The sequence below is a fragment of the Misgurnus anguillicaudatus genome, chromosome 22 (genome assembly GCF_027580225.2).
Source record: "Misgurnus anguillicaudatus chromosome 22, ASM2758022v2, whole genome shotgun sequence".
Classification (NCBI taxonomy): Eukaryota; Metazoa; Chordata; class Actinopteri; order Cypriniformes; family Cobitidae; genus Misgurnus; species Misgurnus anguillicaudatus.
This window is the reverse complement of record NC_073358.2, coordinates 38409829-38430143: the sequence shown is the minus strand read 5'-3', so window position 1 is coordinate 38430143 and position 20315 is coordinate 38409829. Positions and strand designations below refer to the sequence as shown.

Here is a 20315-nt window from a genome sequence, read left to right as displayed (position 1 = left end):
TGCATATTTTTGTATCGTTTTATTTATTGGTTTCTTATTTTTTGTGTTTTTTTTTACCATTGTCGCTTGGGTTTGGAGCATCGTTAAAAAACACATATTGCGTTATATTTGAGATATGTTTTCCTGCTTTACTCTTTGAATCAGCAATAAAAATATTAGATCACACATTACTTCTTTTTTTCAGCAACATCCACCGCCCTTTTTAAATTGAAACAGAATTTTTGTTGGGTCGAAATAGCCTACATTTTGCTGCTGCCCCCCATTTTAAAGCACTACGTTTAAGTAGGCATTATATATATATCAGTGTTGTGCTCATTAACGAAATGAACCGAGACCGCTGGAGGCCAACAAGTCCGTTTATTAAATTAAACTGTCTTTGGAAATGTTTGGGGGATGATACTGGGCTGGCTCATGGCTGCAGTTCCCTGTGATCACCGCATGAGGGCATCATCAAACAACAGTTTAAAACTTTAAGTTTTTGTTTATAACCAGTCTTTGGTAGAGAAATTAGGATTTGGGCCAAGGTACTACCATTCTTTTGCAACATCCAAAGTAAAAGTATGTGCACTGTAAATAGGTTAAGAAAACGAGTGCCAGGAATATGTCAAATTAAAATTAAAATAAGAAAGTGTTTCTTTTTTCATTTCAATATAGACATGACACCTAGAGTCAAATGTGTGTTGGTGCTGACACAACATTTGAGAAACAACAAAAAAAGTAAAGACAAGTTTTTTCTAGTAACAAAAACTACTTTTATAAGAGAAGTGTATGTGGCCTCTTGTATAAAAGAAGCCATTAAGTCATTAAAAAACATTTAATACAAATTTTTACAATAAAATTGCTAAAAAATTCAGACCTTGTTCTTGTGTAAATGTTCATCATCTACATGGAAAAACATTTGGAGTGTTTACTCCTTTGCATCTTAAAACAGAAAGTTATTTAATTCAGCAGCTATACAATGTTTGCAAATTTACTAAAACACAATAAAACAAAATAATTTAATATAAAATTATTGTATCAAATCTTTATTTAGAATTTTCAAGTCCAGTATCTCAGATGCTGTCAAATTGGTTTTGTATAAAATGTTTCTCCAGATTTTGATTGTTTTTATTAGGATGACACACTAATTGTTTTAGTCACCTGAAAACGATAACATTTTACTAAAACTATATCAATTGTTTTGCAAGGAACAAAAATATTTCATTTTGTAATAAAATAATGTATTTTCTAATAATGCTAAAAACAAACGGTGCTAAATAGCACTAAAAGTAGTTCACTGGCTCGTAACCATAGGGGAACCATTCTAAGCCCCAGCACCCATGTAGTACCTGTGTAGAACCATGCTGTAGTGGTGCTATTTCACCCCCGGATGTGCTTTATAGGTGCTATATAGCACTAAAAATGGTTCCCCTATTATTACAAGCTTTTAGTGCTATTTAGCACAATTTTTTGAGTGTAGGTATGTATTTCATACACCTTATTTTATTTATTTTTTGTTTGTATTTCTCTTCCTTGTATTTACTGTAAAGCAATGATATGATGATAAAGCGCTACAGAAATGCATATAAATTTAACTTAATTTGAATTATTCCGTTTTACATTGAATTATTTAATTATTCAGGCGAACCTCAGCATTGTTTTTAGCCACATGAGAGAGGCGAATCATTTTGACATGTTTCCTTCTTATGTCAATATGCCGCCACAGATACTCGGGTGAGAGCAGCTTGCTGGGTTTATTGTAAAGCAAATACTTGTTCAAGTGAGACTCTTCGTGCCATATTGCCTCAATGGACTTAGCAGCATCAATACTCTGCTGCTCACGACAGGTTTTGGTGAGCTTATAAACTTCCTGTACTGTACCACCAAACGCAGCAGCTGTGTAATAATAATCACCTTCTTCAACCGGAATAAACGCTTGTGACTCTGGTCTACGTTCATACTGGAATTTTGTCCGTTTGTAATCATAAAACCAAGGATGAATCACACCTACAAGCCGACCTAAAGTCTCCGCACCCCAGGGGCCATAAAACTTTGTATCCACATCAAGGCAGAAAATATAATCCGTATCATTATCCAGTTCACTCTTAGTTAGTTTTTCCAGTATTCCCATCCTGCCCATACTGATGTCCTGCCACCTATCCATACTCGGGACCTTTCGCACCGTTAGCTGATGTTCTTCACTCAGTTTTACATCGGGAACCGCTTCTGGTTGATCAGTAAATAAATAATAATGTACTCGAAATCCAACAAAATAATATTGCTCGGCTGACTCCAGAAAGTCTTTGAGAAAACGTGTGTATCTGAAAAAGGAAGTAAGGTACAAATGCAGTAGTCTATATAACCAAGTAAATCAGTTTGGACATAAATAATAAGAGAAGTAGAAAATACAATGGTGAATGAGAAGGCATGTGTTACTTACTTTCCCAAAGCGAAAACAGTTGTTGCAATAGTGATGTTTTGTTGTTTGTAGATAAAGTTGATCAGTGTAGGATCAAAGGTTTTCACCCAAACAATTGGGGCCAACCATGGTGTCACAGAAACAACATCCGTCCGACTGTTTTAAACCCAAAAACAGCTCTGTAGTCAACTAATCCACCATTTCAATTGGGTGTGTATACTATTACATTTTCATACTTACCCAACCAGTACACTAGGCTGTTTGTACAGCAACCTGTTGAAAGTTAAAGCAGAAAGCAGACATTATTTGTTCATGGACTTGATGATGATACACATTTAAACTGTAACCTATGCTTCATAATGATAGTATGTACTAACACAAACTCAGAATTAGACTCTGCTTTAGTGTACAGGATTTCAATCTTTGACATGACCATATTCAAGTTAGTATTAAAGATCTCAAGGTTATATTTTTAAAGAATGTTATTTACATGTAGGATGATTTTAGTAAATCACATAAAAATGACTTACAGGTTTTTCCCAGGATCACATTTATATTCTGAAATTTCAGTATGTTGACTTGTTGTCGAGGTTATTGTTGATTTTGGCAAGATCATGAGATCATGGAAACACACTCGCAAGGACTTGTTTGAGAGGGAGTGCATGTATTTTTATGCAGTAGATGTATGTTGAAGAGAAAATGTGTATGTGTAGCCTATGCATATTATTAGTACTTACCTGGGGCTGTCTGATTGTTGATTTCTGCAGCTTTAAACAAGTCACAAACATTTCAATTAAATATATTAATTCACCAAAGAAACAATTCAGATATGATAAGATATTGTTTGGTGGTTAGTCCAGTCGGTTATGTCACCGAATTAATTAAAGGCGGGGTGCATGATTTTTGAAAAACACTTTGGAAAAGAGAGTTGGGCCGACTACCAAAGCGCACTTGTAGCCAATCAGCAATAAGGAGCATGTCTACTAACCGACATCGTTGCCTGGGTTGTGTAAGTGTGGGGCAAGTCTATCAAAAGAAGGTCCAGATTTGATTGGGGTAGGTGATTTCAAATGTCAACATTGACTTTCAGAGATACAAAAATGCAATGCAGCCCAGTATTGTATACTGTAGAACCTAAGGGGGGCGTGCACACCAAAGCTTTTATGTCGGCGGTCGGCATATGTTTTCAATTGTTTCCAATAGAAGTGCAGCGTTTTTCAAAAAAGCCAGCAGCTTGCGTTTTTTTACGCTGAAACGAGCCAACCCGCGTCTCTCTAACCCTAACCCCGGCCGAGAAATGCCTGTCCACCTCCGGATTTTCCCATGGTCGTAGCTCGGGTGCCTTAGGTCCGAGGACTTCGCCCTTCGGGTCGGTCGCTCTAACCGAGGGGACCTTTCCAACGAGCCAACCCGCGTCTCTCTAACCCTAACCACGGCCGAGATACGGAGTACCACCGGGGGACGTTTAAAATGCAATGCAGCCCAGTATTGAATACTGTGGGGGCGTGCACACCAAAGCTTTTATGTCGCCGGTCGGCATATGTTTTCAATTGTTTCCAATAGAAGTGCAGCGTTTTTCAAAAAAGCCAGCAGCTTGCGTTTTTTTGCGCTGAAAGCCGGCGTTCTGTGGTTTTTCCGCGCTCAGCGTTGAGCGCAGAGAGTTAAAAAGTATTCAACTTTGGGTGAAAAGTTCAGCTCGTCAATGTCATTTTTCACACGGCTGTCCAATCACAGGGGAGGAGGGGCGGGACAAATATCAGAGCAACCAACTGCTGCATCGTACAACAACTAATAAACAAAGCAGAGGTATCACAGCAACCAAACCAAAGCGGCTCAGCAGAAGAAAGCTGGCAGTCGGCGTCCGCCGGGCATTTTCAGCCGCATTTAAAAGCTTTGGTGTGCACGCCCCCTAATTGTTTATTTGTGCAAACACCATTTTACGACGTCAAGGTATATTTAAGCCATTAGTGCCCTTTAGCTGCCAGCAGCTTATGCAACCTGTGGATATGTTTTAAGTTTTTTTTTTGCTTTATACGTCACATTAGACGCATTTTGTTTACTGCATTTCTAAACCCTAAACCTAAACCAGTTCTCAACCATATAAAACACAACACGCAATTAAAATTACAGTCACAGGTATTTATTGCATGAACTGACCAAAAAAAAAAAACTAAAGTATAAGTATTACAAACAATCCGAACATTAGAGCATGACGCAATCGGTCACGACTGCCAATAGCACTTCACATTCTTAGCTGACGTAAAGCTTCGTTCAGACCACCAGCAACTTTCCTGCTATCCGATCGCCAACGGTCACTTTCGCTTGTGTCACTGGAAGTAGCCAAGCTTCTAGTCGCTGGCGGTCTGAATGAGGCATAATAATGCAATTGGTCACGAGACACACAAGCAGTTTTTTGAATCACTGTACACATGATCTGATATTTACAGTGGATTTTGATCATTTTGCGTTGTCATTTAAATCGATCGTTTGATCTCGGTACACTTGGAATATTTTAATTACTTTTTGAAAAAAATATGTGACTGTATTGTATGCTATGTTTTATATCATATAATAAACAAATGGATATGTTATTTGCCCCAAATGCCTGTATAGTGTAATGTGTATTATAAATACAATTAATCAGTTTAAATTAGACAATCATATCCCAAAGCATGTCATTATAGCAAAATGATACTCCAAAATATAATTTCAAAACCTAATATATTACATTTTACATGCTGCCAGTAGAGGCGCTATTGAAACCGTTAGTTTTCTTATTATTGTAGGAAGGAGAGTTATAAAATTTTGCACAAATAGTGGTCAGTCCAACGAGTTACCATAGCAAATTTAAAGTCTCTATCTCAAACCCACTAGCTACATCAACAGTTCAAAATTTCACTTACGTTTTAGCTTATAACTTCTGATGTTTAAGTCATAGAAATGAAATTCCTATATTTTAAGTGCATCTGTTGGTCGCATACGGGGGAATGGACGAACGACCAAAAACAATCGTATGGACTGGGGGATAGGTTAGGTAAAGTCATCATTTATGTTAAAAGAGAATGTACTGTATGTACAGAGAAAATGTGTTGAATTACATGCACTTACCTGATATCATCTGTTTGTGGATTTCTGTAACATAAAACAGTCACAAGTATATAGAAATGGACTTCCCAAGTTTCCAACTCAAGACATTCAAACGTTACATCAGGGTCTGTCATATTTATTGTATTAGGTTAGGCTTTATTTGTACCCATATGTGTGCATGAGATTGTTTTCACTGTGTGTTTAATGTGTGCATATATGCATTACATGAACACTTACTCAATGTAGTCTGTTTCTTGATTTCTGCAACTCAAAACATATAACATAATTAAGGAACAGACTTCTTAACAAACACACAATCCTTTTCAGAGTTTTATAGCCATACCGTACTTTGTGGTGTGTATGTACAGCCTGACTTCACGAGAATTTGTAGTTTTACGAGTTGGCTAATTCGTATGAATTCATATGAAGTTAAGTGGAAAAATATACGATTAGCATAAAAAACAATAACGTAACCCCTCCCCTAACCTCAATGTCACAGGGGTCAAGGCAAATCATACAAAATGTGGTCGAACCAATTAATACGAATTAGCCAACTCATAAAATACGTACAAATTGCCATGATATAGCATTGGTATGTATAAATATACATGTTTGTTTGTTTAAAAACAAATTAATATCAACAGTAGATGAAACTTACATCAACCAACTGATGATGTAGCCCAAATAAAAGAGCCTGTAAAAGAACAACTGCATATATTATAATATGATGTAAATTATATTTAGATATTAAGATAAAGTGCAACACAAACTGACAAGCAAACAAATTATGTGATATGAGACAATAAAGAAGGGGTTCATAAAAAACGCCTGCCTTAAAGGGACAGTTCACCCAAAAATGAAAATTCTGTCATCATTTTCTCACTCTCATGTTGTTACAAACATGTATACATTTCTTTGTGCTGATGAACATGAAGGATAATATTTTGAGGAATGTTTGTAATCAAACCAATAGGAAAAGAGAATACTATGAAAGTGAATGGACGGTTTGGTTACAAACATTCCTCAAAATATCTTCCTTCATGTTCATCAGAACAAATAAATGTATACAGGTTTGTAACAACTTCCGAGTAAATCTTGACTAGTGAGGAACTGCTGTAACAAATAAAATGTTTGTTTTTTCATTCTATTTCTTCAAAGAAATAAGTTAGCAATCTAGTTTGTAAATGTTTTGAAAAGCTATAATGTTATGGAAAGCTGTACATTTAAAAATAGATTCCCCAAATATGGAGATTCATCAAATTGTTCTAAATTCATGCAACTTTATTTCTTAAACACAAAAGCCAGAATGTTACAAACTGAAAACCTGATACCTCAAGTCACCATTTATTTTAATTGTATGTAAAAAGATGCACAGACTTAATGGTGACCCAAATGGCAAAACAAACAAACTAATCCAGTGAGTTTTTTTAACAAGACGTCAGGTGGAGGAGGGGTGCTTGAGCTGAATGTCCGACTGTATAGAGATGGTTGTTGCATGTTTACTTCACGCATCTAGACTTTTACATCGAAAACACCTGTGGATGTCTCTTCAAAAGTTACATCATCCATTGTTCACATGTTTGGTTTCCCTGATGACGATGTAAACCTCAGAAATTTCTAAAACGTTTCATAGTAACATATACGGGGAGTAAAGAAACTTCATTTATACCTTTGAGAACACCATAGCATAGCATTTAATTACATAACATAAACAGAGTTACTCAATAATAATTACTATTTATATAGTTGATTCATGATTTTTGCTATCGTTTTTTAAAGCATTGAAGGTTCGCTGGGTTCACAAAATGCTAATTAAAAAATGTACATTCACAAAGCACTCAAGGTGTTTCAGAAAGGAGTCCAGTTTTACAATCAGTCAATGAGGTTCAGTTTACCTATGCCATTTACTTTAAACCTTTTTTATGTTAATGTAGTGGATATTAAAAATTGTCTGTGCTACTCTTTTATGGTCAAATAAAAATCACATAATCAATATCACCTCTCATCTCCTAAACAGCCTACACATTCTATTGGGGTAATGTTAAATATCCAAACATGTAAGAAAAATCTGCTATGAATAGGAATTACATACCCAATCAGTGACATGCCAGCACACACAAAACGGAGGAGACATTTACTCTGACGAAGTAACATCTTGTGTCTGTTTTCACTTGATGACTGAACTGAAGGATGACTGAGAGTGAGAATGTACAGAAAGAAAGCGTTTGCAAGAAGAGAAATTTAAAAGTCAAATAGAGTTGTGCGAGTGCATTCCTTCACATTTTGGACACAACGATTAGACTGATCTGCCAATGACTGATCTGGATAATTTAGTCAAAAAGATTTAATAAACTTTAAATCTAAAACTGATTCAAAGGTTTTACTTTCAATTACTTAAAGGGGACATTCCATGAAAATCAGACTTTTTCCAGGTTTAAGTGCTATAATCGGGTCCCCAGTGCTTCTACCAACTCAGAAAACATGAAAAATAGCAACCCTGTAACTTTGTTTTGGTAAGGCTCTCTCTGCAAGCATGTGAATATATAGGTCATTCGGATTTCGCTTCCCCCATGACGTAGTAAGGGGATCTTATTATAATGATACCGCCCCTTCAACTGCGCTATCCAACCATGACGCGGCCTTACGAGTGCGAGAGACAGAAAGAAAGAATGACTGACAGCACAACGCGTTTGTATTCCCTCAAACACAAACAGTAGCCTACAATCTTATAACTTGTAGTTTTAATGGTCTTTCTAAAAGTTGAAGATGAGGATTAACGTTACCTTGGTGCAAGAGAGAGAGAGAGCGAGAGCAACGCGACGGTTCACTTTCATCAAAACAAGTATGTTGTTTAATATGTTTCTCTGAAGTTTATATGAATGAACACGAGGATTATGCACTGCACGAGACAGAGTGAGAGAACAACGCGGGTTCACTATCATACACAATAAGCATAAATATGTTGTTTAATGTTACTCTCAAGTTTCAAATGAATACGAGGAGTCACAAGACAGAGAGTGAGAGACTGACAGAAACGTGAATGTGTTCAATCATACACAATAAGCATAAACATGTAATTTGATCTGTTTCTCTAAAGTTTAAGCATTAAATGTGTTGTTTTATTACAGATCATTTAAATGTGCTCGTGTGGTTTGGTCAAAAAGTGAACTTCTGAGTGTTTGTAGAAGTGTATTTTATTGTAACATGCCGAAAATCATTGTGCCTGTTTAAAACACTGGCAGCATGAGACCTAAAAGTCTTTATTTTTATTCCACATTGTTCCCCATCTGCTGATAAACATATATTTAGTATGTATAAAACAGATGATTGACTTTTTAAACTTGTTCAAATATATAATGCTGAACATCTCTTACTAAATTCTTTCATGAGAGAATCTTCCTCTTGATGCTCTGTCTTGTCTACAGCGCAAGCGCTTGAGATTCCGCCCACCTGAGCAGCTCATTTGGATTTAAAGGGATACACACAAAAACGGTGCATTTTTTGCTCAGACCCATAAAGTGCCTATTTTAACATGCCACAATAAATAACTTATATGGTATTTTGAGCTAAAACTTCACATATGTACTCTGGAGACACCAAAGATTTATTTGACATATTAAAAAAGTCTCGTGAAATGTCTCCTTTAATCGTTGCATTTGCATTTCACACCTTTTACATTCATCAAGATTCACACTCATAAATCTTTAATAATTTTTTATTCAAAAAGGTTTATACAGACATTTCAGCCCATAGGCCTTCTGCAGTTTATAAATCTCCTGATTTATACAATTAGTAAACAATCAATTAACCTTAATTTGTCTTCAAGTCACATTCTTAAATCATTCACAAATCAAAACTTTAACTAGTCACCATATAAAAAACCTCTCCAATTATACAAATCACATGTAAAAATATTTTATTAATTTAGTATACATTTATCAAGTAACAACTTTAACTCGACTAAAAATCTATCTATCTAAGTACTTCTCTTTCAACCATTATAAAAAAGAAGGTTTATTCATGCCATTAGGGGTTTAATGTTTTTAAATCCTAAATGCTTTATGTTCTGTAAGCAATAGTCATGGCTGAAGGACGTTGTTAGGTAAGACCCAAAGTGGAGTATACAACACTAACCTTATTGCTTTTATAAAAAAAGCAATAAAGTGCCTTTTTAAAAAAGAGTACCTTATTTAATAACAATGTTACCACAAAATACAAATATTAAAGCAAAAATATGTTTTAACGTTAATTTCATTTTCAAGTCATTCCAAGTAAAAAAAGTTAATTTCAAGTAAAATGACCTTTCGCTGGCATAATGTAAATGCAACTGCATGTCAATGCAGATGGATATTGACATTGGCAACAGTTGCTATAAGTTTGGGCGAACCTCAGCATTGTTTTTAGCCACATGAGAGAAGCGAATCATTTTCACATGTTCTGTCCTAGCATTAATATCCCGCCACAGATACTCGGGTGAGAGCAGCTTGCTGGGTTTATTGTAAAGGAAATATTTGTTCACATGGGACTCCTCCTGCCATATTGCCTCAATGGACTTAGCAGCATCAATACTCTGCTGCTCACGACAGGTTTTGGTTAACTTATAAACTTCCTGTACTGTGCCACCAAACGCAGCAGCAGTGTAATAATAATCACCTTCTTCAACCGGAATAAACGCTTGTGACTCTGGTCTACGTTCATATGTGAATTGATCCCGTGGATAATCATAGAACCAAGGATGAATCACACCTATAAGACGACCTAAAGTCTCCGCACCCCAGCGGCCATAAAACTTTGTATCCACATCAAGGCAGAAAATATAATCGATATCATTGTCCAGTTCACTCTTAGTTAGTTTTTCCAAAATTTTCATCCTGCCCATACTGATGTCCTGCCACCGATCCATACTCGGGACCTTTCGCACCATCAGCTGATGTTCATTACTCAGTTTTACATCAGGAACCGCTTCTGGTTGATCAGTAAATAAATAATAATGCACTCGAAATCCAACAAAATAATATTGCTCGGCTGACTCCAGAAAGTCTTTGAGAAAACGTGTGTATCTTAAAAAGAAAATGACAAAGAATGGAGAGATATTATGATAAAATAACAAGAAGTATAATCATTGTTGACATCTCTGAGTTTATTTTGGCAAAATGACATCTAACCAAATTCCAGTAAATTTTGGCTAGCGGGTAATTCTATGCCGTCTAGTTAACCTAGATGGTGAAGTGACAGCTTTTGCTCGCTGGGTTGTGTGGAACTCACTTTCCCAAAGCAAAGACAGTTGTTGCAATGGTGATGTTTTGTTGTTTGTAGATGAAGTCGATCAATGTAGGATCAAACGTTCCTTCCCAAATGATTGGAGCCAACCATGGTGTCACATAAACAACATCTGTCCGACTATACACATACACACACACCTCTGTAATCATTATACTCACAAAGGAAAAAGGATTAAATAAATCATATTACTCACCCTGCCAAGACATTTGGCTGTTTGTATGAAATCCTGCAATACAAATAAAAAATAGAAAAGAAAAACTATTTCATTGCTTCATGGGGTTTGTAGCCTACTGTTGTTAAACTAAGGGCTGTTTTGCTTTTTTGATATTCTGTTAAATACAGTGTTAATGGTCCTTTTTTTATTTGTCCAATTGTTAAAATGTATGACGTTTTACTAACCCTGGCAATGAATGCAGTCCCAAATTCTTATTCTTCTTCTCTATCCTGATAATAACAGAATCTGAGTCTTATTCATATGAACAATGTGAGAAAAATGGTCCCCAGCTGTCACTCAAGCAGCACACTTTCAAAAAGTACACCTTTGCACATATTGGGCCCTATTTTAACGATCTAAGCGCACTGTCTAAAGCGCACAGCGCAACGTCTAAATGGGCGTGTCCGAATCCACTTTTGCTAATTTAACGACGGGAAAAATGGTTTGTGCGCCGAGCGCATGGTCGAAAAGGGTTGGTCCTATTTTTTAAAGGAGTAATGGGAGTATTTTGGGCGTAACATGCAATAAAACAATGAGAGTCTCAGATCTCATCCACTTTAAAAGCCAGTTACGCTGGCGCTATGTCTAATCCCTATTTAGATGACGGACTTTGTAAACTGAAAAACTAAGTTGAGTAAGAAGATCCGCAGTTTAAGATTAAAGTAGCAGTATGTAAGAAATTTATATCAATTAAACATAAAATGGCCCTGATATGTCACTAGACATTAAGAAATCATTTTCATTTCAAATACTTATATCACTGACAACAGTGTTCTGGCCAGGATATTGTCATTTAAAAAGTGGAGTTGCAGCCCTCAACTGATGTTTATGTTGTCATGTTGTGTATTGGCCACCAGTTGTGTGATTGCAGTACCAGTTTCAGCCACAAGTTTTGTGATTGCAATATCAGTTTTGGCCACAATCCTACATACTGTTCCTTTAATGTTAAATAATTGTGTTGTTTTTCACTTGTATTGAAATTGTTATTTTTTATTAAAACCTTTAAAACCTGTTTTCTTTTAGTAATGGAAGTAAAAAAGCAGGCCTTTAAATTGCTTTAAATGTATGGCTATCCTTTATCATAAAAAATAATTTACAGGTATGTAAGAAAAGGTTTGTACTCTAAAAATACTTCATTTGTAACAAACAGGAGATAAAAAATTTACAAACGGCTCTCAGCACGTTTTAGCACTTGGACAGCGTTTTTTTTAAGCATTACTTAAAAATGTTTCTCATCTCACTATGTCATACTTAGAAGGGAGAGGTTATTATGTAAGTATAGGTGGCCATAAATCTGAGTGGACATCCATGACATGCGGAGTCCCGCAAGGCTCAATTCTTGCGCCACTCCTGTTCAACCTGTATATGCTCCCACTAAGCCAAATAATGAGTGAGAACAAAATTGCCTATCACAGTTATGCAGACGACACCCAGATCTACTTAGCTCTATCCCCTAACGACTATAGCCCCATTGACTCCCTGTGCAAATGCATTGATGAAGTTAACAGTTGGATGTGCCAAAACTTTCTTCAGTTAAACAAAGAGAAAACTGAAGTCATTGCGTTTGGAAACAAAGATGAAGTTCTCAAGGTGAATGCATACCTTGACGCTAGGGGTCAAACAACTAAAAATCAAGTCAGGAATCTTGGTGTGATTCTGGAGTCTGACCTTAGTTTCAGCAGTCATGTCAAAGCAATAACTAAATCAGCATACTATCATCTCAAAAATATCGCAAGAATTAGATGCTTTGTTTCCAGACAAGACTTAGAGAAACTTGTGCATGCTTTCATCACCAGCAGGGTGGATTATTGTAATGGCCTCCTCACTGGCCTTCCCAAAAAGACCATTAGACAGCTCCAGCTCATTCAGAACGCTGCTGCCAGGATTCTGAGCAGAACCAGAAAATATGAACATATCACACCAGTCCTCAGGTCGCTACACTGGCTACCAGTTACATTTAGGATTGATTTTAAAGTATTATTAATGGTATATAAATCACTCATTGGACTAGGACCTCAATACATTGCTGATATGCTCATTGAATACAAACCTATCAGATCACTCAGATCATTAGGATCACATCAGCTAGAAATACCAAGGGTTCACTCAAAGCAAGGAGAGTCAGCTTTTAGCTATTATGCCAGTCGCAGCTGGAACCAGCTTCCAGAAGAGATCAGATGTGCTCCAACAGTAGCCACATTCAAATCCAGACTCAAAACACATCTGTTTAGCTATGCATTTACTGAATGAGCACTATGCTGCGTCCGAACTGATTGCACTATATTATATATGCACTATTTTAATTATTTTCTATTTCTCTTGTTTTTATTCTTATTTTTAACTGTTTTATACTTTTATTCCTGTTTTATTCTTTTTCACACATTTAAACAGTTTTTATTAAAATCACATTTATTTTCTTTTAATTGATATTTCAAATTCATGTATCTTTGATTTTTGTTTTCTCATTTCTATGTAAAGCACTTTGAATGACCTTTGTGTATGAAATGTGCTATACAAATAAACTTTGCCTTTGCCTTGCCTTGTCACTATATCCACAGGTACAGAGTCATCATATACAATAAATCCATGAGGTAGCATTAAACAAATGCATCTGTTTTTAAATGTTTTTTTTTAAAGCAAAGCATCTATTTACTTACCAGTCTACAGGTGAAGCAGCTCTTTGCGCCTTCTAATGTCTCATAATCGGTCCTCATTTATGTCTAAGAGACTCAATAATAATCTTTTACATTTCAATCCTTTAATGTTTTTATATTTGAAAAGCATTTTGTGCTGCTGAGCATTCATATGTGATAAGGAAACCTGCGAAGAAACCATATTTCTAACGCGCTCTTTAAATAACAAAAAACATATTGCGCCATTGACTTTAGACTTTAGAGCAGGTTTTTGTTGGTCAGTGGCGTAGTCTATTTTAGTTGCCTCAAAATAGCAACGCGCCAACACTGCGCCTGAACACACCTCGTTTTTAGATCAGAACGCCCATGGGCGCAAACATGGGCGCAAATGCATTTGCTATTTAAACAACGTGGCGCTAAACGTGAAAATTATAATTGCGCCGGGTCGAAACTAGCAAAATACACTTGTGTCGCGCTTTGCGCTGCATTGCGCTGCATTGCGCCAGGTGTAAGATAGAGCCCAAAGAGTTTATATGAGTTCTTTAGAGCAGGGGCGCCACTACCAATTTTTTTGAGGTTGGGCCCTCTACCGAACCCATTTCACACCAAGCATCCAAAATCTCTGTCTACAATTTAATAAAACTGACCCATCATTTTTCCAATTGCTTTTGACCACTATTATCAGTATTTGGTCAGAGACCTACCATGGCTGTTTGGGTAGTAGATTTATTGAGCAAATGTAAATTTAATATAAAAATACAGTACTGTAATCATATATTTCGGAAGAGCAGTCCCCAACCGCCACTGCAATTTATAGATTTTATAGATTTTGTCTCTAGATTTAGCGACTTCCCACCCTTTTTGAGACGTTTTTCAGTCATTTAGGAGAGGTAGGAGAGAAAAAGAAAACAAAATGAGGGAAAACAACTGCTCACGAATTTCTTTCTAAGGAGAGCAGATGAGAACCAAATTATTTGAGTGAGACACATTAAACACTCCAGAAACAGCCACAAAAAAGAACAAGGTCCTTCAGAAAGTGTCAATCACACGAAGCGCACTGCAAATGAAGTAAAAGCACAAACGGAAACCAAAGGTGTGTCTGGCGTGGCACTGACTGACCACCTCAAATTTAATGCGCTAGTTTCACTAATAATTTACTTCCTGTTAATCGACATGTTTATTTTGACGTGCGGCAGTGCAGTACATTGTTAAAAACAAATATTACATTTTAACCCGCCAGTGTTTTTAAAAAAGTTGCCAGCCAGCGCCAGCATATTTTATGATTTTAAAAAAGTATGTGCCCCCCCACTTTAGTGGCGCTCCTGCGGCACATGAAAGAGTGCATATACCTCAAAGCTACATACTGATACTGGTACCATTTAGGAACAAATATGTATTTGTTCTTAAATGGTACATATCAGAACCTTTTTAAAGGGTACTTCTCCAGTGAAAGCGGGGGTCATTTTTCAGTGAATTATCATGGAGCAATCATGATGCATTGTATATAAGCATGTACATTCTTTGTATGTTGAAGAGAGAGAATATATTTGTATTTGTACTAGATTGGTACTTACTTTTTTGAGCATAGTTCTGTCATTAGTTGTCTGAAATACAACATTCAGCAGTGCACTTCTCAACATCATAAAGCAGTCAGTCAAATAGTTTGTGTTTTATGGGTAGGAGTATCTTAATGCCAAACTTACCTGTATGGGTTGGAGGTATTGTAAAGGTAAATTGCCCTGTAAGATCAGACAAACATGATACCATAAAACAGGGATCTTTCTAAACATATGGACGTACATATAGCTTTATTTATCATGTACACATAATGCATACTGAATAATAAAAAATTTTGATTGTTGTATTTTAAGCAAACAAAATAAAATTGTAAGCCTTTAAGGAAAACAGACAACAAAAAATGTAAATACGAAGAGTAATCCAACAACAAACATGATGAGTCTGTACACATATTTTGAAATCATCGGCCGCCACTGATGTGATGTGAAATTGAAAAGTTTTATATTCAGCCTTACATTATGTTTACAAATGTGCTAGTAATGCATGCAGGAATATTACGCTAATGTGGGATAATGTAATAGCCCACTAAAGTATTCAGGAAACATAAGATTCAATAATGATTTTTTAATACAGGGGTTACATGATTTCTTTAATCGACTATGGACCCCCTGAAGTAGCCCTGGCAACCCCATTTATGTATACAGCAATGCACTTCTCAACATCATATAGCAGTCAGTTGAATAGTTTGTGTTTTATGGGTAGGAGTATCTTAATGCCAAACTTACCTGTATGGGTTGGAGGTATTGTTGTAAAGGTAAATTGCCCTGTAAGATCAGACAAACATGATACCATAAAACAGGGATCTTTCTAAACATATGGACGTACATACAGCTTTATTTATCATGTACACATAATGCATACTGAATAATAAAAAATTTTGATTGTTGTATTTTAAGCAAACAAAATAAAATTGTAAGCCTTTAAGGAAAACAGACAACAAAAAATGTAAATACGAAGAGTAATCCAGTAAAATGTAATGAGACAAAAATCGCTTTGTACATTTTTACTAAAGCTTTTGGTATTAACGTTAACAGATATGTGATACTGAAGTAGTTCTATGAGGGATATCATATTTATTATAGGTCTGATGTAATATAAATGGTCAAGGTCACTTTTATTTATATAGCACCTTTAAAGGGGACATATCATGAAAATCTGATTTTTCCATGTTATAGTGCTATAGTTGGGTCCCCTTTGAAAATGTGATAAAGAATAACCCAGTAATTTAGTTTTGATAAACCATTCTCTCCAAGCATTTGAAAAAATAGGTCATTGAAATTTTGCATCCTGGGAAACAAAACGCCTCATATGCCTAATTATTATTCTTTTGTTATTATTATAATTACTTATAACTATCTATTCACAGTTTTTAATACCTTTGAGAAACCATTTGCATAAAAAAGTGTCTCTGAAGAATTTTCATGTTAATCTGCAATACTGCGATTACTGGATTTACCCAATTTATGAAAAAACTGAAGCCAAAACGTTTTTTTCTCATTTTAAACTCTGTATATATGTTTTGATAATCATTCTGAATCTGTTCTCTAACAGAATTCCTTCACAAAAATGCATCTATTTCAGTTTTTTGCTACGGAAATGTTATTTTTAAAGACAAATACCCATATTTATAAGTTTTATGAGTTTATAAGCAGAGAAAAACTATAGATAGGATTAAACGTTTTTTCCCTGTTTTGTTTGTTTGTTTGTTTGTTTGTTTGAAAGCATAGGGTATATTCTTTTTATTTGATATATTTGTATGTTTATTTTATATAGGAGTACACAATGTTACTGTGGTAAAGCAATGTTAAATCTGAATTTCATGCATGAAATAAGCTCATGCACACCTGATTTGTATGTCACAAGCAGGTGAGATCTCCAGTTTGCCATATGAATGACTTCTGTGATCATTTCACAACAATTGTTTATATTTTTGTATGGAAAACACTTCTATTGTGCTTTTTACAAACTCTGTGTAGTTGTGTAATATTTTAAAATTTAATAAAACACAGTATGTAAATATATAATAGACTTCTTAGTTATTCATAGTGTGTAAATATATTATAGACTTCTTTATTTTTGACCACTCCTCTTGCTTTCTGGCGGCCAATCGCTTGCGTGATATGACCAACAGCCCGATCCATCTTGACCGTTGTTATTGTTAAAAACTCTCGTCATTGTATTGCTAACAACACAACTAAGTACGTTTTTTGCAGCTGATTTAAGATGTGGTTTGGCTCTCTAAGTCCATTTCCAACCTATGATGTCAAGTAGCGTTGGGGGTTTGCATTGTAGGCATGTATTTTGGCATGACGAGCAAAACAAACATGACACCCCGAGTCCGTACACATATTTTGAATTCGCACCCCTCAGAAGAAAAATCACCGGCCGCCACTGATGTGATGTGAAATAGAAAAGTTTTAAATTCAGCCTTACATTATGTGTACATCAGTGCTAGTAATGCATGCAGGAATATTACTCTAATGTGGGATAATGTAATAGCCCACTAAAGTATTCAGCAAAAATAAGATTCAATAATGATTTTTTAATACAGGGGTTACATGATTTCTTTAATCGACTATGGACCCCCTGAAGTAGCCCTGGCAACCCCATTTATGAAACTTTAGTTCCGCAACTGGATAGAAGTCTTAGGAGTTGATGTTAAAACAGCCATTGTCTGTGATTAAGACAGAAAAAAGCCTTTTCATACACAGGAAATCTATACCCTAGTGAAACACAACTATTTCACACCTACTCATTTACAAAGCCCCATGCTAATATGTAAGGAAAGTGGGGGTCACACACACAAGGACTAACACAGTCTCACCCCATGTCGTCAAATATTGACGACATGGGGTGAGACTGGGTTGACAAGGACAGGTCATAAAAATGAGAGACAAAACTCACTGACATGTACAAACTGTGATTAACACCATTATAAATGCCAAAAAATATCAGTTAACTTGATTGACACTATATAAACCCATAAAAATGACAGTCAGCTTGAGTGACAACTACAAGCCATACAAGACTGTCAAAGTTGATTGACAGCTAAAAACCATAAAAATGTCTGTCAAAACTTCCTAACATGTACATTTGATTGACAGGGGGTCATAAGTTATAGGCTCATGAATCATATTGACACAAAGTATTTTATACAATTACTAATGAGTTTACTATTATACAAGTGTTATTTCCAAACCTGCAGTACTGTATATATTTTTAACAATACATTAAAAAGTGGGTTCATTAACATTAATTCATTAATAAGTAATGCATTAAAACATACCAAAAGAGTAAATTGATCATATGAAACTGGCAAATTATTATTGGGGCAGTAATATATACTAATAAAAAATTATTTTACATATTTATGACTAAGAGACATTTTTATTGAGCACTTTTTATTTAACTTTTTATTACCTAAAACCATACCAAAATAGACCAAAAATCTTAAGTACAATCTGTGAGTTTGATTATAGGGATCTAGAAGAGGACAATGAGTAACAGGACCCTAATGATCTCTAATGTGTAATCCCTAAATTACAGAGTTATAGGGTTTCTCTTCTTCTTAGTATTCATCAGCAGTCTTTCAACAGACTTATTTTTAATAAACTGATTGTAAATAAACTTATTTTTAATTCGCAAACCTTCTTAACTGAAAGAAATTACAGAAATAAATGAATGAAAAAGAACCAAATTGCTTACCACAGCTATGCAGATGACACCCAGATATACTTACCCCTGTCACCCAATAACTACAGCCCCATTGACTCCCTATGTCAGTACATTGATGAAATTAATAAGCAATACACAAATACGAGAAATATTGCCAGAATGAGATGTTTTTCTCAAGACAGGACTTGAAGAAACTTTGATGCTTTTATCACCAGCAGGGTGGATTATTGCAATGGACTCCTTACTGGGATCCCTAAAAATAAAGCAATAAGCCCCAAAAAGCAGTGGGTTACCAGTGCATTTTATAAAAGCTAAGGGGCGTTGTTAGGCACGACGCGAAGCTGAGTGCCTAAAACCCCTTTAACTGTTATAAAATGGACTGTAACACCACTGCTTCGCGGGGCTTATTGCTTTTATAAAACGGTTACTTCATATGCATAGCAGAATTTAATCAAATAAAACACAAATAAGTTGTAAATATAATAGTACAAATATTACTCTTCCACCAAACAAAGTAGTTTCTCAGAATCAAGTGTGGCAGCAACAGAGCGCAAACCGAAGCGAAAATGGTAAGAAAATAGGACAAAACAGTTGAGTAACCAATCCGTGAGAATGCCACGGAAAAAGACAGTCCGTAACAGGGCCACGGAAAAATGCGGAGATCCGTGAGAATGCCACGGAAAAATAAGCACAAAATTCCATGACTATGCCATGGAAATTCGTGATGGACACAGCGACCCCATTGGATTCAACGGAGACAAGTGAAGTCAATTAGAAGCAGGCACTTCCTGGGGGTCGAGCGTAATGCGCAGACTCAAACTGAGCATAATGACGCAGATGTCACGTGCTTACGAGCTTCTCCTCCTGTCAATACGGTTTATATTGTTAGCCTATTTTTACAAAAACTGCTTCTACTGGGCCATAACCTAAGATACAAGGTAATGGAGGCTTTTATACATTTTCGTGTTTCTTTAGAAATAATTAATGTACAAATGAAGTCTTTAAACGCCTCAGATGTAAAGTTATTCGCTGTCAAAGTGACGCCAAAATGAATGGGAGTCAAAGGAACGCTAACAGCAGGTGGGGGTCCGCTAATCAATGGCGGTGCCCGGGGAAGGTTAAAAAAATATGAAACCTGCCCCCCTGATCTTTTCCCATTTTCGGTTATCGTGAGTGATGCACGGTGACGAGCATCCAAGATGGCGACGGCAGGCACTTTAAGCTTCAAAAATGCTCTTCACAAACCTACGGGTGATGTCACGGACACTATGTTTATATTTTTTTACAGTCTATGATATAAACCAAAAAGATTACTCTAATCATTAGGATCAGGTCAGTTAGAAATACCAAGGGTTTACTCAAAACAAGGTACATCAGCATTTCGTTATAACCTGTAGCTGGAGTCAGCTTCCAGAAGAGATCAGATGTGCTTCAACAGTAGACAGTT

At 35.9% G+C, this 20315-nt stretch overlaps 2 protein-coding genes across 2 annotated transcripts; both read right to left on the bottom strand.

The window, feature by feature from the left end:
- Positions 1-769: 769 nt before the first annotated feature.
- LOC129439437 (histo-blood group ABO system transferase-like) lies at positions 770-2834 on the bottom strand. Its single transcript, XM_055198041.2, has 4 exons — positions 2776-2834; positions 2639-2671; positions 2420-2554; positions 770-2300 (listed from the first exon to the last, which is right to left on the bottom strand). The coding sequence occupies exons 1-4, from the start codon at positions 2832-2834 to the stop codon at positions 1610-1612; spliced, it is 918 nt and encodes a 305-aa protein (XP_055054016.2). The 3' UTR covers positions 770-1609.
- A 6466-nt stretch (positions 2835-9300) lies between these two features.
- On the bottom strand, positions 9301-18022 carry LOC129439438 (globoside alpha-1,3-N-acetylgalactosaminyltransferase 1). Its single transcript, XM_073860793.1, has 5 exons — positions 18018-18022; positions 11168-11212; positions 10962-10994; positions 10751-10885; positions 9301-10545 (listed from the first exon to the last, which is right to left on the bottom strand). The coding sequence occupies exons 1-5, from the start codon at positions 18020-18022 to the stop codon at positions 9855-9857; spliced, it is 909 nt and encodes a 302-aa protein (XP_073716894.1). The 3' UTR covers positions 9301-9854.
- Positions 18023-20315: the final 2293 nt, after the last annotated feature.

Bases quoted from the DNA above. Each gene is read 5' to 3' on its own strand.
- LOC129439437 (XM_055198041.2), bottom strand. From the start codon at position 2,834: ATGGTCATGTCAAAGATTGAAATCCTGTACACTAAAGCAGAGTCTAAT. The intron at 2,555-2,638 runs GTAAGTATGAAA...GGTTTAAAACAG, and splicing joins CAGCCTAGTGTACTGGTTGG to TCGGACGGATGTTGTTTCTG. The intron at 2,301-2,419 runs GTAAGTAACACA...TTCCTTTTTCAG, and splicing joins ACTGTTTTCGCTTTGGGAAA to ATACACACGTTTTCTCAAAG.
- LOC129439438 (XM_073860793.1), bottom strand. The intron at 10,995-11,167 runs GTTAGTAAAACG...TTTGTATTGCAG, and splicing joins GGACTGCATTCATTGCCAGG to GATTTCATACAAACAGCCAA. The intron at 10,886-10,961 runs GTGAGTAATATG...GTATGTGTATAG, and splicing joins CAGCCAAATGTCTTGGCAGG to TCGGACAGATGTTGTTTATG.